The sequence below is a fragment of the Cornus florida genome, unplaced genomic scaffold (genome assembly GCF_030987335.1).
Source record: "Cornus florida cultivar Cherokee Brave unplaced genomic scaffold, ASM3098733v1 CherokeeBrave_3.0.0_Hap2_Chr07, whole genome shotgun sequence".
Taxonomy (NCBI): domain Eukaryota; kingdom Viridiplantae; phylum Streptophyta; class Magnoliopsida; order Cornales; family Cornaceae; genus Cornus; species Cornus florida.
Genome location: NW_026775577.1, coordinates 4,047,175 through 4,074,019, shown reverse-complemented (window position 1 = coordinate 4,074,019; position 26,845 = coordinate 4,047,175). Strand labels below are relative to the sequence as shown.

At 37.5% G+C, this 26,845-nt stretch overlaps 1 protein-coding gene across 1 annotated transcript; it reads left to right on the top strand.

Moving 5' to 3' along the window:
• The first annotated feature begins 10,083 nt into the window (after positions 1–10,083).
• On the top strand, positions 10,084–16,292 carry LOC132315830 (uncharacterized). The gene is made up of 6 exons (XM_059814244.1): positions 10,084–10,418; positions 12,043–12,078; positions 12,947–13,148; positions 15,476–15,554; positions 15,717–15,834; positions 16,023–16,292. The coding sequence occupies exons 1-6, from the start codon at positions 10,246–10,248 to the stop codon at positions 16,045–16,047; spliced, it is 633 nt and encodes a 210-aa protein (XP_059670227.1). The 5' UTR covers positions 10,084–10,245; the 3' UTR covers positions 16,048–16,292.
• Positions 16,293–26,845: the final 10,553 nt, after the last annotated feature.

The following is a 26,845-nucleotide window of genomic DNA, read 5'->3' as shown; positions in this document are numbered from 1 at the left end:
ATGGCCTACTACAGGAGCATGTGGACTCCGAAGGACATTGAGGCGGCAAAGGGCCTTTCCCAGAAGGACGTGTTCAGTCGCTTTCCCCAATCTGCTATGGAGGTGACTTTTATTTTCTAACTCATGAATTCTCTTACATTACTTGGTCTTGCCTTCGCCCGTTCTGACTATTGGTTTAACCGTTCTTATTGTGCACCTATGCAGACATTGTTCGGGATGATGGCCATGCAGAAGCAGGTGGAAATGGGGAACGCCAGGGCCCGAAAGTATTCTGACAGCCTGGAGGTGGCTAATAAAGAGAACGACCTCCTTGCCATGAAGAATACCGAGGTGCTGGTTCGGCTTGACAAAGCCGAGCAAGAGAGAGATGTCCTGAAAAAGGAGAATGATTCCCTTCAGGATGAGAAGGACGCCCTCCAGCTTGAGAAGAGCATCTGGCAGACTGAGCAGGAATCACTCAGAGAAGAGAAGGCAGAACTCCAACGTCTTCTAGCTGATGAACAGTCTGCTCGGATGGCTTTTGAAAAAAGAGCTCTGGACGAGCGTACCGCTCTGATCGACGCTATCAGCAGAGTGGGTGGTGGGATGCTGGCCCTTCATGCTCGGTTCTCCAGGGTCGGTGCTCTTCGGTATGCTCAAGGATTCCGGGAAGGTTTCGCTGACCGGGTTCCGGATGAGGGACAGACCAGCTCCACTCCGGATGAGGTAGACAAGGATCTGGGGATCGAGCCTCTGGGGGTCTATGTCGACCCAGAACCCACCGAAGCGGAACGTATATTTGATGAGTGCCAGGACATCGCATCCTCAAGGATCATCACAGCTCCTCCTACCGCTCTGCCACTGACCGTTCCCCAATCGTCAACCGTGGCTCCCTCTGTAGCCACTGCTGACGCTGAACCCCAGCCGAACGACTCAGTTATTCACCTGGATTCCCCACCTCATGAAGGTGAGGCGGCTGATGGGGCCGAGGAGGCGAGTCGGCAAGACCAGGATGCTGTTGGTACTGAGGCGTCTAGCTAGGGCTCCTTCGAATTCTTCCAGTTCATATCTTCTTGTAATGATGGACATCTCTCTTTTGTAAACTAAATGTTCAATATTAATGAAATGGCCGAACTCTTTTTCTCTATGTGTTGTGCTCTGTTCAACTTATCTTCAGTACATATATATCTTTTCTCTCTTTTTCTTTTTATATTAGCTTCGCTGTGTGTTTGTACGGCAAGTGCCTGGCGCTCGGCTAGAATGCCACTTGCCACTTGGCTTTAAATTTTTAGCAAGTGTCTGGCGTTCGGCTTATAGTGCCAGCTGCCACTTATCTTGCTTAAGTGCCTGGCGCTCGGCTAGAATGCCACTTGCCACTTGGCTTTAAATTTTTAGCAAGTGTCTGGCGTTCGGCTTATAGTGCCAGCTGCCACTTATCTTGCTTAAGTGCCTGGCGCTCGGCTAGAATGCCACTTGCCACTTGGCTTTAAATTTTTAGCAAGTGTCTGGCGTTCGGCTTATAGTGCCAGCTGCCACTTATCTTGCTTAAGTGCCTGGCGCTCGGCTAGAATGCCACTTGCCACTTGGCTTTAAATTTTTAGCAAGTGTCTGGCGTTCGGCTTATAGTGCCAGCTGCCACTTATCTTGCTTAAGTGCCTGGCGCTCGGCTAGAATGCCACTTGCCACTTGGCTTTAAATTTTTAGCAAGTGTCTGGCGTTCGGCTTATAGTGCCAGCTGCCACTTATCTTGCTTAAGTGCCTGGCGCTCGGCTAGAATGCCACTTGCCACTTGGCTTTAAATTTTTAGCAAGTGTCTGGCGTTCGGCTTATAGTGCCAGCTGCCACTTATCTTGCTTAAGTGCCTGGCGCTCGGCTAGAATGCCACTTGCCACTTGGCTTTAAATTTTTAGCAAGTGTCTGGCGTTCGGCTTATAGTGCCAGCTGCCACTTATCTTGCTTAAGTGCCTGGCGCTCGGCTAGAATGCCACTTGCCACTTGGCTTTAAATTTTTATAGTAGACCATTGGAAAAGAAAATTCTTCTTTTTTTTTTGTAAATTCCGGTAACTTGCTCATTCATACGTATTTGATTGACAACAAATAACATCCAATTAAAGCCAGAACTTAGCTTCTATTGGTAGTACCTCTTCAGAGACGTGGCGTTCCAGGGCTTGCTGACCAACTTTCCCGCCATGGTTTCCAACGTATATGCCCCTTTGCCAATGACTTCTGCAATTCTGTATGGGCCTTCCCAGGGTGGCATCATTTTTTTGACCATCCCCACCTTTCTTTTCAGAACCAGATCGCCCGGGGCAAAATCCCTGTGTTTTACTCTCTTATTGTGACTATTCGCCAGCACTTGCTGATACGATGCTAGCCTTATAGCCGCTGCGTCCCTCCTTTCGTCTATCATGTCGAGGTTCAATCTTAACATCTTGTCGTTCTGATCTCGACTCCATGCTAAGCTTCTGATAGTGGGGACTAAATGCTCAACCGGTATAACTGCTTCGGTACCATACGCCATCGCGAACGGGCTCTCCCCAGTCGGCCGCCTTGGGGTGGTTCTGTAAGCCCATAGAACGTTCGGGAGTTCATCCAACCACTTCCCCTTATGATCTTCCAGCTTCTTCTTAATGCAGGCGAAAATGGTTCTGTTTGTGATTTCTGCTTGTCCGTTAGCCTGAGGATGACTTACTGCAGCCAACTTCTGGTTGATTCCATACTCCTCCAGTAGCTTTCTTACTTGCCTGCTGTCGAGGTTTGTGCCATTGTCCATGACTATTGTTCTGGGAACACCGAAGCGGCAGATAATGTTGTTCCAGATAAATCGTCTCACCTGAGTCTGAGTCACGCTAGGATACGGTTCTGCCTCCACCCATTTAGTGAAATAATCCGTGGCCAGTAACACATACTTGTTCTGAGCTCTTGCAGTTGGCAGAGGACCGACCACATCCATCCCCCATTGCGCGAAAGGCCACGGCGAGGCCATTACGTGCAATTCTTCAGGTGGTTGGTGGATCATTGGTCCATATCGTTGGCACTTATCGCACCTTCGAGAGAACTCCTCCGCATCTCTTGACATGTTTGGCCAGAAATACCCTTGTGTCATTGCTTTATGCGCTAACGATCTTCCCCCAGAATGATTGCCACACACACCCTCATGAATAGCTCGCAATACCTGCTGCGACTCCGCGGGGGTGACACATTTCAAGTACGGGCCAGAATAGGACCTTCTGTACAGCTGGTTCCGCACGATGGCGTACTTGGCAGCATTCTTTTTGAGTTTCCTAGCTTCATCCCTTTGCATAGGCAAAACGCCATCTCGAATATAGGTAATGATTGGGTCAATCCAACTCGGTTCATACGGTATGACGTTGACTTGCCAAGGGTCCGAGACCATCGGTTCTTCGAAAATGGACGGCTGGGTCACTATTCCCACTGGAATCACCCTCGCCAATGTTTCACCGCAACTTGAAGCACTGCATGCTAAACGGTCTGCATCTGCATTCTGTTCCCTCGGCAACTGTATGAATTCAATCTTTGCAAAGTCCTTGGCTCTACGCAGAACGGCAGAACGATATGCCCCCATCATGTCATCCTTGGTTGCGTACTTACCATTTACCTGCCGAACAATCAGCTGCGAGTCACTATACACTGTCAAACTTTTGATCTGTAGCTCTCTGGCCAACTTTAATCCATTTAGCAACGCCTCGTATTCCGCTTCATTATTGGTGGCTCGGAACTCAAGTCTGAGTGCTTGGCTCAAGGAAGTACCCTCTGGGGTTTGCAGTTTGATCCCAATCCCAGCCCCCATCTGGTTAGAGGAGCCATCCACAAAAAGTTTCCAAGAGCCGCTTCTAAGGTCCTCTTCCGTATCTTCGGCATCACATTCTAGTAGGAAATCGGCCACCGCTTGCCCTTTAATAGCTGTTCTCGGCTCGTACGTTATGTCAAATGAACTCAACTCTATGGCCCACTTTGTCATTCTGCCCGAGAGCTCTGGCTTGTGCATGAGCGTTCTGATTGGGAAAGTTGTTAGAACAGCTATGGGGTGGGATTCAAAATAATGCCTTAACTTTCTTTTTGCATTTACAAGTGCAAGTACCACCCGTTCGGCCTTTGAGTATCTTTTTTCTGCCTCCATCAGTGTTTTGCTTACATAAAATACCGGGTATTGCACCCCTTCCTTGCAACGAATCAGAACGGCACTCGTCGCGACACCAGATACTCCAAGATATAGAAATAACTTTTCTTCCGGTTCTGGGGCTGACAGGACTGGTGGATTCTGCATATATTGCTTCAAATGAGTCAATGCCTGTCGTTGCTCATCCCCCCAGACCTGCCTTCCATGGCTCCGAATCGTGTCAAAGAATGGTTTGCAGTGGTCTGACAACTTTGAAATAAATCGACTTAATGCAGCTATTCGTCCTGTTAGGGCTTGCACCTCTCTGATCGTCTTTGGCTCGGCATTCTTAATCAAAGCCTCTGCTTGAGCGGGGCTAACTTCGATGCCCCTGCGGTTGACCACGTGTCCCAGAAACTGCCCGGAACTCACACCGAACGAGCACTTGGTCGGATTGAGCCTCATCCCATGTCGCTTTAGTACATCAAATACCTCTTGCAGATGCTTCAGATGATCATCCTTTTTCCTACTCTTTACCACCATATCATCAATATAGGCTTCGACAATCTTACCCATTTGATTCTTAAAAACTTTGCTGACAAGTCGTTGATAAGTTGCTCCCGCATTCTTTAATCCAAAAGGCATAACTTTGTAGCAGTATGTTCCTCGCTCGGTGACAAAAGAAGTTTTTTCTTCATCTGCGGGGTCCATAGGAATCTGATTATAACCTGAATATGCGTCCAGAAAGGTTAAACGCTCATACCCCGTGGTGGCATCCACCATTTGATCAATCTTAGGCAACGGGAAACTGTCCTTCGGACAGGCTTTGTTTAAATTGGTGAAATCAATGCATACGCGCCATTTCCCATTTTTCTTCTGCACCACAACGACGTTGGACAACCACTCAGGGTAGTGCACCTCTCTGATAAATCCCGCATCAAGCAGCCTATCAACTTCTTCCGTTATGATCTGATTACGTTCTGGAGCAAATCTTCGCTGCTTCTGTTTCACTGGTTTGAAATTAGGATTGACATTCAGGGAATGACAGGAGACGGAAGGACTAATTCCAGGCATGTCGAGGTGACTCCATGCAAATACGTCGACATTGTGGGACAAGAAATCCACTAGCTCTTGCTGCTCTTCTCTGGTCAGTCTTATACCCACTCTGGTAGTTCGTTCTGGCCTGGACTGATCGATCTGCACATCCAGAAGGGGCTCCTCGGTCAAGTCGGCTGACTCCTCCACCCTATTCTGCTCGAGTGGAGGTTCCTGTAATTGCTATCTGGGGCTTGTCGACCGGACGGGCGCCTTTCCCTTCCCTGCATGCTTTAGTGTGACGGAATAACACTCTTTGGCTGCGACCTGATCCCCCCGAATGTCTATCACTTTATCTCCATCGGGCCCGAGGCACCTCATGACCTGATGCAGAGTTGAGGGTACACCTCGGACTCTGTGAATCCATCCTCTTCCCATCAGGAGATTATACGAGGGGTGAATTTCCACAACTACAAAAGTTTCCATAAGAGCTCGCTCTGCAGCTTGAACTTCTACTTCCACCATCCCGACGGGTTCCACCCTCTTCCCATCGAACCCTAATAAGGGATTTCCGGTGGGCTTGAGCCTCTCTGGTTTAATGTCGAGCCTGTCAAATGTGTCCCTCGGCATAACATTCGCACTGCTCCCAGGATCGATCAGAACTCTGCGCACCAAGCACTCTGCCACTGTCAAACTGACTACCAACGGGTCGTCATGAGGCAGTTGAACACGCTGCAGGTCTGTCCAGTCGAACTTTATCTGCATTGACGGGCTCTGTTGGTGTAGAGTGGTCACATTGCCGACCCTTTTCTTCATCTGCGCCTGCCGCAGGCGCACCCGTAGCAGCTCATCTGACTCTTCACTAGGCTCGGGTCGACCATGGATAGCATTGATTATACGAACTGGTTGCGAATTGTGGGAGCTTTGTTTATGACTCCTTTTTATTTGTTCCACCGGTCGATTCTGCTCCATCGCCGAGCCTTGAACATAACTCGCAAACTCCCCTCTAGCTATCAACATCTCCACTTGCCTCCTCAGGTTCCTGCATTCGTTAGTCTGATGTCCGAAATCAGAATGAAAAGCACAATGTTTAGTTTGATCCCTCTGTTCGAGGGGTTGTCTAATTGGCAGTGGTGGATGAAACTTGTCCTTGTTCTCCTGATACAACCTCGCCAGAGTGACCTTCAGCGGAGTAATCAACTCTTCCTCCCTGGACCTTTTTTCGGCCTTCCAAGTGGTCTGACGTTGCGGCTGAGCCTGCTTCTGCCTGATCTTTGCCTTGGACTTTTCCTCGGTCGACACAAGCGACGTTGTCCGAGCATTAGCTGCCTCCTCTTCTTCGAGGCGCACAAAGCCATCGGCTCTCTCATTGAGTTCATCCATGGTAGCTGGCGTATTCACTACCAGACTGGTGTGAAACGGAGTTCCGCGTGTCATGGCTAACTTGAAGGCTTGAACTGCCGTAGAAGGATGGCATTCGATTACCATACTCTTAGTGAGATTAAACCTGGTAAGAAAGGCCTGGAGCCGTTCATCCTTGTGTTGCCGCATCGTGAACAGGCTCGAGATGTCCTTCGGCGGGCGTTTGTTCCCATAGTACTGGCTTATGAACCGATCGCACAGGTCCCTGAAACTGCCAATAGAGCTCCTAGGCAAGTTTTTGAACCAGCTGAGCGCCGGTCCGGCCAGGCTTGTAGGGAAGCATTTGCACATTAAAGAGTCGTTTTCCGTATTCAGGGCCATTTTCAACTGGATATGATACACATGATCGATCGGATCGGTTGTTCCGTCAAACAGAATAAAGACTGGCATAGCAAACTTCCTTGGATGCGGCGCATTCAAGATCTCGTCGGTGAATGGTGAATCCACCGTCCGAGCTGCGGATCGGAGAGCTTCATTCTCTCTCTGGAGTCCAGCGGTAGCTCTGTGAGTTACGGTTCTGCCCTCCGAACCGTGATGAGTGACAGTAACCATGGAGGGCCGGTAAGACGGATCGAACGACCGTTCCTCTATGAACTCTCTCTGCCAAGGCGACGCTACTCGACGGCGATCTACCTCCATCACTTCCTCTCGGTCAAACCTTTCCCGCTGCGGATCAACGTGAGTCGAGCCTTCGTGATCTTCAACTCGACGAACATTTGGTGGCGAATTGTCCATCATCCTTTCATCACGGTGGTGAGCTGACTGATTGTTCTCGTTCTGATCGCCTTGATGCGCGATACTAGATGGAACACCTCCTTCTCCGACCGGAAGCGGATGCGAAACTGCGGGTATTTGCCGATGCTGCAATCCAGCTTTCAATTCTGCATTTTCTTTTCTGAGAGCTTCAATCAAGTTCATCAACTCTTCGAGCTTTGTTTGCTGGACAGCCTCCATCGGATTGGAGCTTTCACCTATCATTATTCCCGAACGGAGTAAAGGCATTAATCTCAAGTTCGCGAGTAGATCTGAGCTTCGTGAGTAGGAATTTTTAGATCTGGCTTCTAATTCTCCGAATTATGCTCACTGTTTACAAGATCTGAATTGTCTGGACTCTAAATCCGTCAGATCCTGCCACAATCGAGCAACTCGTGGTTGCGTAGATCTGAAATCACTCCTGCCAAGGCTTCAAGAATCGTAATTCCTCCAGAGTAGGTCACAATCGCTCAGATCTGGATTCAAATCCGCAAGATCGAGTCTCGATCAACCGAATTGGTTTGAATCCATTCGATACTCCTCATTGATCAACCAAACTTTCATGCGTTTCCCACAGACGGCGCCAATTGAAGATGCAAGAAACTCCTTCTATTCTTTCTCTCTCTAGAATTCTTACACCTCAACCCGAATAAAGATCCCTCTCCTCTTCATTCCAACTCCTATTTATAGATACTTACAAGATATTTACAAGATATTTACAAGATATTTACTAATTGCTGGACCTGGGCCTATTCCTCAGTAAGCCCTGGTCACCCTTGATGGGCTTACTCCCGCTCGGCCCATATGGCAGTGTCTTTCTATGGGCTGACCCAGCTGTTCGGACTGAAGGTTGTGTTTTGCGAGTCGGACCTGGCCCATGTCATCCAGGGCCTCCTCATTTGGGTTTCTTATTTGACCCACCAACTCATTATAATTTAATTAATTCTTTTGATTAAATTTGTGGTGCTGATGTCAGAAATAATTCCTTTAATTAATAGTAGTTCCAATGGGGAAAGTTTTAGAGGCTTTGTGCCTAAATTAATGATGCAGGTAGTTCAATGGAGTCTCTAACTTGTGGGCCTGAAAATTTGAATTGCGGAATGATTCGCAAAAAAAGGGTCACGCAGTTAATTCGCAAAAAAACGGTCACCCAGTTGGTGATCGCGGGTCTGCTTGATTTTTTTAAAATTATTATTATTATTTTTTTTAAGGCCAAACCATTATAGTCCTTAGCCTAGAATTGGGTTAATGGCGTGTTTAGCTTGGAAAAAAAAAAAATTTCAAAAATCAGTTTTTTTTGAGGCTTTTTTGGTTTTTCTTCTTTTTTCCTAACACAACTGAACCAAAGAGCCTTCAAAAGCACTGTTTGGCCGACACAAGTAATGTCTTAAAGGTTTTTTTGGACAAAAAAAGTTTTTTTTAAAAAAAAAAGAAAAAGAAAAAAGTGAATTATTTATTATTATTATAAAATTTTCAATGTTCGGACATTATAACTGTTTTAAGCACTATTTGCTTGACACAAACAGTGTCTTAACGGTTATATTGGGCCAAGAAAATATTTTTTATTTCCTAACAAAATGATTTTTTTTATTTTTTTTAAAGTGTGACTTTGTTTTCACTTCTATAAATAAATAAATCAAATGATAATTGATATTATATTGTTTACAATATTGTATACATAAAAAAGTTAATTGACTAAATAATTTAATCAACAAAGAATTTAATTACTTAAAAAAATTATTAAAATATTAATATTTTTGGAAAGCAAAAACGCATCATTGGACTACATGCGATAGCTAAAATTTAGGGACTTCAAAACGCTGACGTAACTTTTAAAAATGCTAACGTGATTCTTGAAAATTGCTAACATGTTAAATATGGAAAGCCAAATTTTAGAGATGAGTTGCTCTAAACAATGTCGGGATACTCGGTGTTTTTTTTTTTTTACACAAATGAATTGATCGTATTTTTGTTATGTTATGCTAAGTCTTGACTTATTGATTAAATGAATTACACTATTATGTTATTAATGTAATAATCATGTCTTGTTCCTTGACCCGAATAAAAACTGTGTCAACACAACATATATTGTCATCCTTAATTTTTTAGTACCTTACAATATGGCAAACTCAAAGATTTTTCTTAATTTATGGTTTAGATGTATGCAATTTTATTTTTACCACTATTAAGGATAACTAATTGTAGGCCCTATTCGATATGTGTTTTGTTTATGTTGTTTTTATTTTTGGGCTGCTACAGTATTGATTTTGGCAACAAAAGCACGTGGTGCAGTCTTGTTTTATTTTACACAGTGCTAAAACATGTCGTGAACAGTGGCTCAAAACCAAAATGTCAAAAAATTATTTTTTCTTATTTTGGCAATTGTTCATAGCATATTTTGCATGTTTCTATTTTCGACATTTTCACATCAAAATATCGTTTCCAAACGTGTTTTCGATCTATTTTTTAAACATTCTTACAACAAAAATACTGTTTATGTTTTAGCCAAAAATAAAACACCTAAAACAAAGCGCATGCGAAACGAATCTAAGAAACAATTTTCCACAAAGCTTCATGCTTATATCTTTAGACATATTTACCCTTCCATTTCAAATTAAAATAGTCATTAGTCCCCAAAGTACAACCATGAAAAGCAAGAACTCTTTTACGTATCCTGTAACTGTATGCACAGGATTGAACTCCTTCTTATCTTCTTTATTGTCCTTTTCTCTTAGGCGAGAAACTTCAGAGAGTCCACAACCTGTAGCATTTGCTGTATAGTATTAAATTCATATTTTATTATATATACAAAATATAGTATATATTTTTATATATATACTAAATTTGTATACATACAACTATATATAGACTCGTTTTGTATAGCACAGCACAGTTCATCCACATCTCCTCATTGGATCATCAATCGAACAATAACATGAAAACCAAAGGCTTTTCCGATTTATACCTTGTTCTTTCTCTGGTCTTCTGCTTTGTGGTCTTTCAAGGTTCCGTACATGGTCGTCTGCTCTCCATCTCCAAACCCAAACCTGATAATGCGGCCCCTTTCGCTCGATGGTTGGTCTCTCAGAGTTCTTGGGGGGTCTTAAAGTACGATCTTTCTCTCTCTCTCTAGCTTTATATATTGTTTATTTTAATGGGTATTTGTATTTTTGCTAATATATTTCATATAGTTGACTATGTGTTTGGGTTTTATATCAAATTGGTTTTGTTCGATTGAGAAAATTGTTGATTATGGTGTTTTCGTTTCGATAATGCTTAATTGAGTTTATTTAGTTTTAATTGTCAAATATTTATTGTTCTGATGACTTTGAACAGGGATGGTTTTTGGGTTATGTCAAGTGATCGTCAATTTTATATGCAAATTGAGTTTATTTAGTTTTGATTAGTAAAGATTATTATTTCGATCACTTTAAACAGGGAAATTCTGCCTTAGATATGTGAGAACGGGGGAACTAATTATCTGTTGATGGACGTCTTAATTTTAGTTCTGGGGTTATAATTTATCATTAGCTTGGGTAGAAATCCTTTTGCTATAAGAAGGTCTTCTTTTATCATCAGAACCGTTTGTGATTGAATCCGGTCATGGTATTGATTTTGCTTAAAATTTTGACAAAACAAAAAGGGATTTGATGAAAATATTTGGTCAGATATGCTGAAAATTGAAGAGTCCTTACTATGTGGTTGGGAATCAGTGGTCTTATTGCTGATTTATTTGCTTAATTAAGGTGCTGTTTTTATGAGAGACCGTTTAGTGAGTAAAAGTTTTCTTGGGAACCTTTCATGTTAGGTGAAAGAGAAGTGAACAAAGGCTTCGATTAACATCTTCATGCCACGAAATGCGCAGATTGAAGTTAAATATTTTAAAGCTTGAAATACAAGCTGAAGCTGTGTAAGATAGAACTTAGAGAAAATTGTCCTTCCAAGTATATCTTCATAAAATCCGTTTTCTCGTAAGTTATTTTATTTTGTCTTTTCAGGAAGGGGATTGGGGAAAGGGGAATTTATTTAATGCATGTATAAATTTATATCTCTAACCCATGATATAGTAAACAGTTTTAATTGAAGTGGATTCATTTCCGCAATGATGTTATGCTAAAATAATAATAATAATAATGAAGAATAAATCATATTTGTTGAGTTAAGTAAGAGATGCAACGGGGACGAGTGACCTATCCTATGAATGGAATAGGATTGGCTCTCAGACCAGATCTGGAAAGTAGTAGTGGGAAAATTAGGTTATGGATTATTCGACTTGAAGAAGTATTTCAGTACACAGTGGATACCATAAATCCAACCATAGGTAAAATTAAATAAATAACTAAATGATAAATAGAATAACTATTAGTTAGAATGTAATGAGCAAAAAATCCATACAATACTTCTAAAGAAATATTAAGAAAAAAGGAGGGCTTTGATTTTCTTATATATAGAATCCAATGCAATGTGCAGAATAGTAGATTGGTCCAGGCATGATCCATCGTTATCTTCACCTCATATTGAGAACCTGATTATTCTATTTCTCAATCTCTCATCTTCTCAAGGTGCAAAACTGCTCCATCATGAGGTCGTGGCTTACATTATGGCCAGCTGCTAACCTGCCTTTACCCAAAGCTTTGCTATCTTTTTCAAAATCTTCAGTCTCTGATAATTTTTATGTAGGCAATCTTATATACTGTCGATTGAAGCTGATGTGGAGATTCTATTTTTGCAGTACCATCTCAAGTGATCTGGGAGGAGCACCTTTTGGGTATGTTTTTACCTTTTTTTTGGTGTATTCTTGTTACAGCTTTCAAGTGATTGTTAATTCAATAATGCCCTTGGAAATGATTGTCAGATAAATACATCAATTTACGCCTCTTATTTTCAATTTACGCCTCTTATTTATTATGTGAGCATGAGAATGTATTACAAGTAGTATGGATCATAAGTCCTAATTTGTCAGAAATGCATAATAAGTTCTGTAAATCAATCAGAACCAAGTTATTATTACATTTTCTTAAAATGGTATATATGATGCAAAGATATATTCATTTAGATTGTGATGACCCAACAGTTTATATTTATTTCATATTTAACCATGGGGAGTTTATATCTCAAAGGGAATTAAAGGAAAAAAAAAAAAAAAAAACCTCATCAAAGTCTAAAAGTTCAAACTGATTGGCTCCTACCTCAAATTATGAGATTCTGATCAGGCAGTAGTTTGCTGCTGTGTATATGTACATAAAAGGAAAATGTATCATTGTCTCCTAGATTATGAAGGGAAGGATGTGTGAAATGAGGCATGCCTGAACTCAACTGTATGAGTTTGAGTTAAATTTAAAGTACCCAAAAAATTGTGGGGTCGGGAGGGTTGTACTACATTGGTCCCATTATGTACATATATACACTATAATATGTTTGTGTTTCTATTTGGTCTAGCTTGGGTTTTATTGGGTTGCTCTAGATATCCATCCGAACCCAGCTGAATGAAAACCAGGCTTGTGTTTTGTCCACGCTTAGCCCGATCAAACTTTCAATTCGGCTAAGGTTGGCCCGCACAAGTGCAAGCCTTGTTAATAACTCGTTTATTTCCTGTACTATTATTTACTCAACAGAAAATTCCAATTTCTATGCAGAAATGTGGTTTCCTTCAGTGATGGGCTACCTGGGAAAGGCCGCGGAATTCCATACTTCTATTTGACAACCCTTGATCCAACTGCGAGTAATGCACTGAAAGATCAGAGGTCTTCCTTCACAATCAGTGAATATCCAATTGGAACTTGTAACAAAGCAGATCCTGAGAATCCCACATGCTCAAAAATTACACTCACAGGAAAGGTGTGTTGCATGATTAATTGTTATTTATTATTGAATTTATGTGTGGTTTTGTTAACCTCCTCTAAAGTTCCAGTTTGCGCTTGAATAATTTCCTCCCTAGTTTCAGTTTGATCATCCTCAACTCATTTCTCTGCATTTATGATCTCTTGTAAAAGCCTAACACATGAGGTGTCTAAAAACAATGTCAGGATAACTTCAAAATACTTTTATGTGGTTGATAGAGAGACATTTAAGTTGTGGTAGATCATTTAGCTAGTGTTAGTGATTAAATAAAAATGGGGTAAGTGCAAAAAAAAAAAAAAAAACCTTGAACTATGCCCCTATTAGCAAATAACCCCCCTTATGTACAGAAGTTGCAAAAAAAAACCCCTGAACTAACTACTGTAGCTGCAAATTGCCCACTCTGGCAGCCGGCGGTTAGATTTTGGTCGTTAAATTCCCCATGCCTGGCACATGAATACCCAATTTCAATTAAAAGACCATACAGCTCTTATGAAGCCGAAAAGACCATACTGCCCTTCTTACAGTTACACCCAATCCCCAGCCAAACATGCCCTATATATATATCCCTAAAATCCGTAACTCCATCTTCTACCTCTTGCTTGATCTGATCGACTACTGAACCTAGCCGATTATCTTTCTCCATCGTCTATCTCTCTCTGTCTATATATATATAGAGAGAGTGTATCGTTTAGTTAGGGTCTGCGTCTCTGTCTCTGTATGTATATACACGCCATTTGTATTTGTCATATCCAATTTAGCTAAATATAAAAAATATATATATGAGCACTAATATGGATATTGTCAAACAATCAATGATATGGATATTGCCAATGATTCTCTTATGTTTAACTCTTAGATTTTAATCAAGATAATTATAGAGTTTACAGTTGAATGGCGGATTTTATAAGGAACCAGTGTTGCAGAATCAGACAGTGGTAGTGAGTTTTAAGCCAGACGATAATGCCTTCTAAGTGTGAACATTCTAGAGCAGATTCAGCCTCATCAATACTAAGACAAGGAACAAATTGATTCAGCAATTGGTGGACCTTCACAACAATGAGGCCAAAGATTAGGCATATCCCCCAAGTTAGGAGATTGATACAGCCCCATCACCTATTCTACCTCTTTGAGGAGGAAAATTGTCTTGACCCGGGGTTAGAGGAGGGAGGAAAACCATTACTTGACAATGAGGATCTTACTTGGTGGAGTAAGAATGTGTCAGGGTCATTGTGATAAGATTGGTGAGGTGTCGATTTTTGAGTGGCTCTTGTGATTTCAATCCTCCACATCATTTAGTTAAGTTTATAAGCATAGCTCAAGGGTGAAACAACTACCTTTTATTAAAAGGTAAAAATGTCTTTACCAAATCCTGGCAATGGAAGAGGAGCGGAGAATCCAGAGATGTCTTCTCTGTCCTTAAATGCAACAATTTCATAGTTCAAGGGGGTTATTTGTATTTCTGGGGGCTTAGTTTCACTTGGGGCATAGTTCAAGGGTTTTTTTTTTTTTTTTTGCACTTTACCCAATAAAAATACTTATAGAAGGCAGCAAGTTACATATGTGTACCCGAGAAATTCTCACTACGTTGCTCCATTTTCTGCTTTCTAATTTATTGTTTTCAATAATATTATATTTATGTTAACAAAAATTAACTTTACCATTGATAGATAATAAGTTGCTGACTGCTGACTTATGAAACAAGGGAGTTTGATTTTTTGAAAACTGATGGTGCCATATATCTTGACTTGGACGCATAGATCTTACTTAAGTACCATTGATACAGAATATGTGAAATGTCACATAGCCAACCAAATAAATAGATAGATAACAAAAATAAAACAAACACAATAAATAAAAAGAAGCACTGGTGTCAATCAGCTTTTCTGCTGTCCCAATTTGCAATGGTTGCTTCCTATACTATTAAGGCTCAAGCAAGAGTAGAACCTTGGGATCCATGACCGCCATATTGCGGAACAGAAAGAGGCCTGTTTAATTATAAATGCATGCATCTTACCCACATTTTATCTTGGCCAATTTTGCAAGTTCAGGATATGTTGTCTCCAAAAGCCATTTAATAAGATCTCATTAACTTTGTTAAGTCTGACAAGGGGAAACCTTTGTCTGGAAGTATTTGGAAAATAGAACCTCGCTCACTACTTTTATGCGGTACACCTTCATGCATGTATTAAAGCAGTGAATATTTTTTTATTTTTTTTATTTTTTTTTTTTCTCTAAAAGTTAGATTAAGGCTTTGCTGAGTATTTTGCTAATTGGCTCCATATTTTTGGCTTAACTTTGATAAATTTGTCTCTATGGTATTTCAGTTACGCGTACTTGATGAGAATTCCAGTGAAGCTAAATTTGCTCAAACCGCCTTGTTTGCAAAGCATCCTGAGATGAAGGGTAAATTACAAATATTTTGTACATTAGCGGTAGCTCTTCTTTCTGTTGTAGTAGAACCTGATTGCTTATTAGTTTCTGTTCGTTTTATCAATTTCTGTCTTTTGTTTACAAATAGTGTTTATCCTTTCCTTACTTTTCCTCATTTCTCTGGGTTGTTGACAGACTGGCCTAAGGATCATGATTTTCAGATCTTCAAATTAGAAATTGAAGATATCTTTATGATCAATTGGTTTGGTGGTCCAAAACCTCTGACGGTGGAACAGTACCTGCATGAAAAAATGTGAGTATTAGATCAGTAACAGCTCTGCTCCAATTATGTTATATGAGAAATGTATTCCATAATAAATAAACATTTGATTAATGTCAAATTTTCCTCGAGAATTAATGAAATATGATTACATTTCAAATTGCACTTCTTGTTAGCTGATACATTTATTTTCCCCACACATGGATATCTGCCACTTTCAGGAACGAACACTCCTTCATTCTCTGAATATGCTTCTGATCTCCATCCTTCCAATGTATTTGTGTGTTGGACCTGAAAGGCGCTCCATTGTAGAGTATATTACAAACCCTTTGTAAATAAATGTATGTTACATTTTTATGTAAATAAGTTTATATCATGTAATTATCATGCCCCTATTGTCCAGGAATATAATCCTAGACAATAAACTTAAACTGGAGCTTGAAGTCAGGCTCATTATTATTTATACCAAAATGTTAAATAATCTTCTGCTACTTTATGAATTGTTTCTCATCTTTGAAGACAAGTTATGAAGATGAAAGTCACCTCGGAACATCCTTACAAGACATTCCATGATGCTCAATTATATTAGGGCGAATAGAAGAAAGACCTTAGATACCTTATAATTTGGGATGGGAATATATTGCACTGGTTGGTGGTTTAGTAACACACCAGCAGAACAGGATTTCAGATGTTCCGTGTTCAAGTCCTGAACACTATCGTACCGGTTTTGGCTTTTCTTGCACCGGTACAAATTGGATTCTGTTTTGAATGTGGCTCTTGATATCTCCTGTATAAACAAGGTTTCTAGGTTATTTGGTTGTGAAAAAATTGCGGAGATTTGTGAATACACCTAGAAATTAAAAAACCCTAGCAAGGAGTGTCATTGTTATTACTTAGTAAGGATCACTAAGAAGAGGGCAGATTGTTCATGGAGCAATTGCATTCGATCGGTGGTTCGATTGCATTGTGGAAGTAAGTCGCGTGGCTCGTAGCAACTGAGCTCTAAGTGTGTTTGAGTAGGAACCCAGGACTTAGTTTGAAGATTGTCATGAACCAGGTCCTGGCAAAGTGAATTTAACCATAAGTCTGAGTCAAAGTAGGTGTAACTATTTTCTTCAATATAATGGATTGCTTTACTCGACACTACGGTCTCGTGGTTATTTCTTGCATACTTTTTTCATGTAAAAGATTTGGTGTTTTTTTTGTATTGTCATGACATTTATTTTGAACTTGGACTGCATTATTGAATAATACCTAGCGAGTAAAATTGGGACGTCTATGAAACCAGCAGTAACTACCATCTTCTTCTTTTGAAGTACAACAATTGTACATGAAATGGCAGAGGCAGTATAAGACAAGAGAAATGGTGCATACGAGAAATAAGCAGTCTGAATTCACATAAAACAGTGACATTCTTTGGAAAAAGTGACATGTCTTGCTGAACCTCTCTGGTCTTGCATTGTCGCTGTCTGGTTTTAGTGCTGTTTCTTAACCGATCGTCCATAGCAAACAGACATGACTAAAATTACGGGAAAAAAACAAATAAAGAAGGATTGGCACTCTGTTTTTCATATAATTTTTTATTGTTTAGAGTTCAGTGTACGATGATATCAAAATCATCTTTTACGGGTTGATTGTAAAAAATCGCCTCTATTATTTATATATAAATATAGTGTAAAAAAAGTCTTGTGTGATATAAAATTCTTTTATATTATCAATTTGATACAATTAATCCATAATCATCTTTTACGGGTTGATTGCAAAAAATCGCCTCTATTATTTATATATAAATATAGTGCAAAAAAGGTCTTCTGTGATATAAAATTTTTTTATATTATCAATTTGATACAATTAGTCCATTGTTTGTATAAAAAAATATTAATACTCTCTTATCAATAAAATAGAATAATATTAAAAAATAGGCAATGTAAAATTGCTATTTTGGACAATTTCCTTTGCTTAACCGTGTCCATAGCAAAAAGCCTAAACCACAGCCACAAAAAAGTAGAGGATGGCCGTCGCGGAGAGGATGGCCGTCGGTACGTTTGGAGCTCACCCGAAACTGTTTTCTGTACTCATCACTGATACAAAGGGAAGCTCGCCACCGAAAAATCGCATGACCTCTTCCTCCTCTTCAAACTCCGCTCCAACCGCGGCGTCCTCGGTTACCGAAAAATCAGTTCCGTCTCCGTCCCCGTCAAAGAACTTCTCGCCGGCACCCACTACCACTCCCTTTCTCTCGTCTCAAACCTCAACCCCACGACCTCATGACGTTCTCCGTCGCCCAAGTCAACTTGGCCAACCCCACTGACTTCTTCCTCCTCTTCAAAAATCGGCTCCGTCTCCGTCCTCGTCAAAAAACTCCTCGCTGGCACCCACCACCACTCCCTTTCTCACGTCTCAATACTCAACCCCACGATTGGTCAAACCTCGGCCAGCCTCCTCCATCGAACCATCGACTACCACCTCTGGCCTGCCACCAAACGGCCCCTCCTCTCGAACCTCGATCCCACCACCCCTCCATCTCTCTCGCCTCCAAATTCCGAATTCTTGAGGTCCACAATACATTCCTCTTCACCACCCGATCACTCATCAAATTGAAAGTAGTTGGTGGTTCGTCTCCACAACCTGTATCCACCGAACCCACATCAGATTCTCCACCACCGCCTCTAGAAACTAAAACCCCCATCACAGAATCACTGATGGTTAAAGAATAAACCATCTGAAGCTGTCCGACCACCAAACCTCATTCCAGAGGAACTTATTTTAGAAAAGGGTGGAATAGGAAGATAAAAGAGCGAATTAGGGTTTTTAAATTTATTTTATGTTAATTTTGATTAAAAAATGATCAGAGATATTTGTTTGTATATTTTTTAAAATTTTATAAATTAAATTGCACATTTTAAATAAAAAAAAATTATTTGTACAAAAAATCTATATTACAGGAATTTTTTTTTTTTTTTTTTTTTTTCACTTAACCCATTCTTTAACCATGTGATTTGACACACACAAAAATAATAAAAAATAAATAAATAAAAATAAAAATAAAAATAAAAATAAAACTCCATAACAGCTGCCTTGGCCAAAATAAAGGTGGTGTGCACATGAACTCTATATATAGAAAGTGGCATCAATTTTGATTACAGTATGTCGAAAGCATCCATGTGAAGTAACTTTTGATTGTATTGAAAGCATCCGCGTGATTTGGATGTGTCAATCGTGTTTTCTGATCTGCTTTTTTCAAATAATGTTTTGCTGACTTGCTTTTATAACCTTTATTTATTTTCTTTTAATCTATTATTATATATTTAAAATGACAAGTAGAAAAGTTAAGTTAAAGACTTGAGTTTTACTGAGTCCAAGAGGAAGCAAAATTCAACCCCCGTATATAGTATAAAACTTACCATGTGTCTTTTGATGTGTCTTTTGATGGATAGCTTAAGAAACTTTTATCTTATCCGAAGAGCTTTACATTTTATTTTTCTTTTTCGCGAATTTCTTTATTTTGCTAAGTCGTTTTCACTAACACATTTTCAAAAGCTTTTTCTCATTCCCCAAGATTTCCAATGGAGAAAAGTCCTATTCTCCGTTCATCTCATCACCTAAATCTATGCCAAATGAAACAAATCCACTTTCTAGTTTAAATTAGAATACAACAATATTTTTATTATATAATAATATAAAAGATTTTTTATTATATGTTGACTGCTTTTTTTTTTTTTTGGTGGGGGGGGGGGAATACTCTCTCTCACTCTCTTCCAGTATTGGTTAAAGTGTAAAACAACGATTTTTATTTTATTAAAAAAATTAGAAATAAAAATTTCTTAAATATGGTTAGATTTAAGGGGGAAAAAACAAAAGAAGAAGGAAGTATCATGTACAACTTTTCTTACATTTTTGTCCTCTTATCTTATCTTGCCTTCTCCTCTTCTCCCATCTCTTTTCTTTTCATTTGCCCCAAAGTGATTTCATTTGCATTGTCTTTTTCTTTTATTCATTATATTAATAAATCCACATAGGAGCCAACAAAATAGCCAAAAAAAGTGTATTTACTCACAGTCGTGAATGAAGAGAAGCAACTAAGAAAAAGAATGTAAAGAATTTTATATTGAATCCTTGCATTTTACTAGACGGTAGAGTTTTAAAGCACACGGACTTAGCTCCAACTTGATTGTTGAACTTATTTTGGGTATTTTTAATGGACTCTCTGAATTTGTCACATCAGTATTTTCTCATAGTCACGTCAATATTTCCAATAGTCACGTTAGCGTTTGAGAATCTCCAAATTTTAGTTATCGGATGTATTTTAATGGGCATTTTCGCTCTCTAAAAATATTAATATTTTTAAATTTTAAAATAAAATTTATTTTTTAACTTTTTCCTAACGGCTATTTTTCTAATTTATAGTGAAAACAAAAACATATTTTTTTTAAATTAAAAAATCATATTTGAAATAAACAATGAAAAGTTTCTAATATTATTTGAAATAAACGATGAAATGTTTTTTTTTTTTTTTAAATAAATAAATATGTATATAATTATTTTTTAAAAAAAATTCAATAAATAAGTTTTTGCATGGCAGGCCCGCGAATCGCCAACAGGGTCGCGGAATACCGTGACCCATTCGTTTATCCAATGGGTGGGGCTCAATTTTTGGCTACCCCATCGGAGCAATTCAATCTTCAAATCTAGCCCAAAATCGTCGAAATTTTGTCCATTGAACCTTCTCTTAGTAAATAGGTTGATTTTAAAAATTATTACGCATGACGATCGTAGACTCATGAATACATAAGCTCATGAAGCTTGTATGTGTTCATTGATACGCTCATGAACAGTGAAGGGCCAGGAATTTTTTTAAGGGTAGACATTTTTAAATTTTTTTTTTTTTTGAAGTGGGTCATTTTAAAATTTTGAGTGGGAGCATTTTTGAAATTTTAACTAAAACTTTGTATAATAATACAAATTAGAAAAAATTCAGTGGAGAAATAAGTGAGGTAAAAATGTGAAGGGGAGCATTTTAAAAAATTGAGTGGGTCATTTTTGAAATTTTAGGTAATAATGTAAATTTTACAAAGTTGAGGGGGGCATTTTTTTAATTTTAACTAAAACTATAGGTAAAAATGTAAATCAAAAAAATTTAGTGTGGGCATATGTGCGGCCGTGCTTGCTCATGAACATATTTATAAACATAAATTTGGGTAAGCTTTGTATGAGTTCACAAACAAGTCAAAACGATTTTAAACACGTGCTCAATCTGATCAAGCAAAAACATAAAATAAAACAGATCGAAATGATTTATTTTTATTAGACGTGTCAAGTTAAACTAAGTAGAGTGAAATCTAAACTTTTTAAAAAGAAAAACCAACTAACCCGAGCTTAGCTTTGGAACGTATCACAATTCCGATTATCCCAAAAACAAATAAACCCAACTCAAACTGATTGATACTCACTCGATTTGTACTTGGAATTAATCTGATGCCTAGAAATGATCCCATATCCAAACAACTCTCACTTATTGATTAATTCTAGGAATTGTCAGCAATACCTCACACACTTGTTGATTTGTTGGTTGCAATTTGATTAATAATAAAGCCTTTTTAGTATCTTAATTCCCATATGTCATCGTTTTTCCTACTCCCCCAGGAAACGAGGACTTTCTGAAACTAAATCGCCTTTGTAAACGCTTTCAGATATCAAGAAAGAATTTTAAAATATGATTCAACAAAGACAACTACAGTCTACAGACATGAATGGAGTATATCATTGCTTAAATCAAAGGTGATGTGGACCTAATTGTTATGATTTCTGACTTTTACAATTTGTACTTTGAAAAGATAAAGATAACGTTACTTAAAATAATGAGATAAATTTTTTATTAGTAAAATTAAAATATTTTTATATTTGATAGGTATGATCTCATCTCAAAAATAATAATAATAATAATTATACATCCATTAATTTAGATGGTATGCTTTAGAATTCGAATATTGTTAGAGACAATATTGTGGCGCGTGTCATGGTATGTGTGTATTTTTTTTATTAAACTTTTGAAAAGAAAAAAGAAGATAGACGCTTATTATTATCTAAAGTTTGCATGGCTTTTTATTGTCCTGACCAAATAATTCCTCAATGCGATTCCAAGAGTAAGTTTCATAATATTTTTACCTTCTGTCACACTCTTGCGTTTGGAAGTTAGGTTTTAGTAACTGTGATGTTACTTATCATGATATCTAACACTCTTGTCTAGTGATGTGCTCAACATTTACTCAAAATTTAAAAATATTTTTAAAAAAACTAAAAATAATATATAATCCATATGCTAAACTAATAAAAGTGAAATAAGTAAAATAATCATTTAACACATTGAGTCAAAGTCAATGTTATTTTTAAATCGTTCCATATTAATATTTAGACATTAACATAAAAGGTAAATGTAATAATCCCTTGGTAATTTAAAGACTCTTTCTATTGATTAGGTTTGATTAATTACTCGATTATAAAATTTTCAAAATTGCTATAAAACCTGTATAGAATCAGTAAGCTCCATCAACAAGTTTTATTTTATATTATTCTGTTAAAATTTAGTCACATTAAATACTACAGTAAATAATATTGCTCTTATATACTGTATAAGATTTGATAATACAACTGACTGTAACACTTTTTGCTGCAATGAGCATGGGGCTAACAATCTTGTCAATATATATGTATATAAAACACAACATATATGTATATAACACACACATGCTGTTTCATTATAAAGAGTCTCATGTGTCATGAATGATCATGATAGTGAATAAAACTCTCTCTCTCTCTCTCTCTCTCACTCTCTCTCCATCATAAAACAGTGAGTACCCTCTGAATAAAAGAAAGAGGGGCCAAAAAAAAATTGATCTTCACTAGTATTTGTCCCTCTCGCTCTCTCAACTCCATAATCATCAATCATCATGTCTTCTCTCTCACCACTAACTTACCATCTTCTCCACAGCCATCATTGCTTCCACAACAAAACCACAAAACTCAAAGCACTCTCATCATTGTCATCATTAACACTACAACCAAAGTCCACAAAGAAGAAGAAGAAGAAGAAGAAAAAGAAGAAATACAAAGCACATAAACATGGACATGTCTTGGCTGATGAAGATCAAGTAGAAGAAGAAGAGACTACTCAACATATGTAGGGTTTGTCTTCGATCTCTCTTTGAAGATCTCAGCTTGGCAACAAAGTTATTGTCTTGGGGAATCAAGCATCAAGGTCCGATCATTTGCCACTTCATGATCAATCAATTCAAATCACTTCGATCATTTGGTTAATTTAAAGTTCAAACCCATCTTTTTAATTGTGTTATTTTTCTATTTGTATGGTTATGGTGTTATGGTGTGTTCTACAATAGAAGCTAGTTATGGTGGTTTTTAGGGTTTGCTACTACTACTTTTTAGGTCTAGCTTTTAGATGGGTATGGTGTGGTTTTAGCTAGGGTTTTTACCTTTTAGGTTTTGGAAAAATACAAACAAGGCTTTATCATGTTTCGGTACGAAGAGAAATGATCTATCTCTCTCCTGTTTTGTACTAGCGTTCTGTCCGAGTTTCCTTGTTTGTTTGTTTCTATATTGTCTTTGGTGCAAAATAAATGCTTTTCTTATGATCTTCAACTGTGTTCAGAGGTTTGAGTACGTACTGATTCTTCAACCGTATCAATACAGATACTACGAATCAGATATGGATTATAGGGTTTGCTATACTCTCTCTTCCTCTCACACTCACAATTAGCAATGAATTTCTTTGCTTCTTGTATTAATATTTCAAGATCAATTTAGTTCAATCCTCAATGCAAATGGTCAAGAGGGCTAGTCTCTCACTGTTACGGAATTTGTGGAGACTTATCCCATCATAAAAAAAAATTATGTCAGATTTTGACTCCATGACCTTGAGGACACGATGAAACAACATTTCCGTGAATAAAAATGCAAAATCCAATCCAAAAGAAAAGGAAAAAAGAAATTCCTCAAAGGAAATAGGTGATAGACAAGTTGAAATGTTGGATTCGAACCATGTACTTTGGCTAGGTATGGATGTTTATGTGAAATTTTCATCTTACTGATGTGTTTCTGGCTTCTCCATTTAACTCCACAAGTTAATTTCTCATGAATTCCAAAAAAGAAAAAGCTGGTTTTTTCATGAAATAATGATGACCATGACTAGTAAGTACCACCACAGGCACCAAGAGATCTCCCCTTACCTGCCAGATACGTGCATCATTGCTATATAGCTATATCTATCTATCTAATCTATCTATATAAATATATATTATATTATATGGTTTGTACTCGAATTCTCTCTTCATTTAATAGAAGTTGAACTCAACCTACTCATCCAAAAGATATTATTACTGTAAAATTTTAAAAGAAACTTGGGCTTTTTATTTGACATGATATCACAGCTTTTTTCTTTTCTTTTCTTTTTTTTTTTTTTTGGTTGATTTTTGGGACTTGGCCTACCCTATATAGCTTGGGGTCTTGAAATGCATAGTATGATTACGGTGCATGTGGCCAGGTTAATTATTACTTCCTCCTCTCAAATCAAATTAAGAATTGTGAGTTAATTTGGGAGACTTAATTTAAAATGGAAGGAGTAACGGAATCAAATACAATATGAAATCAAAATTCAATAGATTTCAAACTTGGTGGTTTAAATGGGATAATTAACTTGGTACCTGCAACATATTGCTTTATGAATGGGATGAGACGTTTGTATATATATGAAGACTGACCAAAAATAAACAAAATATCAACAATGATACTCTAGTATGATAAAGTTAGATTAAAACACTAATCAAAGGTGGATTTTTACATGAATCCCACTTGGAACATATTTAAACATAAATAAACCTTCAATTAGTGTTTTACGTTTAACTCATCCACCTAAATATCATTTTTCAAAAATGATATAGCAATTTAATTTGACTTTGTGGCATTTAGGTATTATGTTATTATTAAGCTTTTCACAAAATATGTCTAGGATATAATAAAATTACTTGAATATATGAACACTCTTAATTTAAATAGAGTGACCATTACATAGTGATATTTTTTTGTCCTTCAAAGTAAATAATTTAGAATTTAAGTTCTCGTTAAAATAAATACTATGTAAGTGAGTTTCTTTCCAAGAGAGTCAAAAGAGAGCGAGTGAGAGAAAGTGATCAATGAGCTATAATAAGTTATGATTAATTTTGAGAAATTCTACATGTGATATTTTGACACAGAGAGTTGGTAATGTTTGAGAAGAGTATCAAGTGTCAAAATATCATGATATTGTAAAATTATCTAAATAAATTTTTGTTTGCACAAGATCACACGTGCTAATTAAGTGTAATTAAAAACAAAAAAAAAATAAGTGCAATTAATTTCTAAATGTAAATTAAAAAGTGTCACTCTATAAACTTTTCCAGAACTTACTTTTTCAGGGCTACTTGTACTACAATTGGAAAGAACATAACATCAATCACAAAAATGTACTCCAAGTGTAATTAATTAGGGCAGTAGAACAAAGTGATGGGAAATAACAAAGTGATAGCGAAGCTTTTATCAAGTTTGGGAATTGAGGCGTTAGAGTTTGTGTTTTCTTGGATTTGAGGCTCTTCTTTGTGATCGATCGTGTCAGCTTTGAAAAACTTCATTGACAAGAGTGATAATTCTTCTATCAGTAGGTAGCAAGCCGCGATAAAGGGGCTGTATTTAATATTAAATGAAATAGATGTGATAGACATTTTGAAGCAAATTTTAAATTAAAGTTTATCGATAATAAAGGGTTCCGTAAAGAATTAACACTGAAATTAAAGAAATTTGAGTTTGTTTGGTTTATTATTCAAAAAATAGTTCTCAATAATTTAAAAAATAATTCTTAATCAGTAGAATTTTTGTATATTTTTTTAATTATTTAAAAACAAAAAATTATTTTTTGAATGACAAATCAAACAAATTCTTAATTTTTAAATCAAGATCTAAATTTGTAGGTAAAAAATTGGGTTTCACTAATTAGTTCTTCAAAAAATTCTTTGACAGCGAATCCATGTCTAGTGTGATGAGGGATATAGGATTAATATTAAATCAAGGCGAATCCATATCTAGTGTGACCAGGGATATAAGATTAATATTGAATCAAGGCGAATCCATATCTAGTGTGACCAGGGATATAAGATTAATATTGAATAAAAGTTTAATAATAAACTCCAGGACTTTGTGATTAAGTGATATTTTTTAAACTTTTAAAATGTATAATATTAGGAGTTTCATAGCCTCAACAAATGATAATACGATGTCGTCTTTGTAATTTTAAACCATAACTATGTAGAAGAGATAAACATAATCCTAATTTTTCACATTTATTTTGATAAATATAATATATATATATATATATATATATATACACACACACACTACATATATGCCATGTCTCATTAAAATTGATAATAGACGTCATAAGTTGGCGGTCACAGTTGAAGGAGTACGTGTAACATAGTAACGGCGGCTTTTAGCCTTTTACATCAACTACAGCTACTAGTCATTTCAGAGTTCAGACTCCTATGTTCTGCCTTGTGAACGTGCGTGTATATATATATAGATATGGTCCTCACTTTTACTAAACCAAAGAACAATCTTAATTAGTTATTAGTTATAACTAATAGTCACTCTCTTCAGAGGCTGAATGGCTGATGTGCATTACATACACCATAAATTAATAAATTATAGATGGATCAAATCAAACCACTCAATTTGGAAACACATCACATGCTCTATGCAATTTTTATCTGGAAATGTTTTCAACTCCATGGATATGACGCAACAAATCTGGGATTTGAAGCCAATTTTGTTTCTGAGCAACAACATTGAGAAGAGGAATTTCTTTGAGTCTGGTTAAGCCTCAAGAGGTATGGCTCTTAACCTAAAAAAAAAAAAAAAAAAAAAAAATTGTGCAATATCAAAGTAAGTGAAATATGATTTTAGAATAATGATTTATTGTCCGAAAATTTCGAAATGATGACCA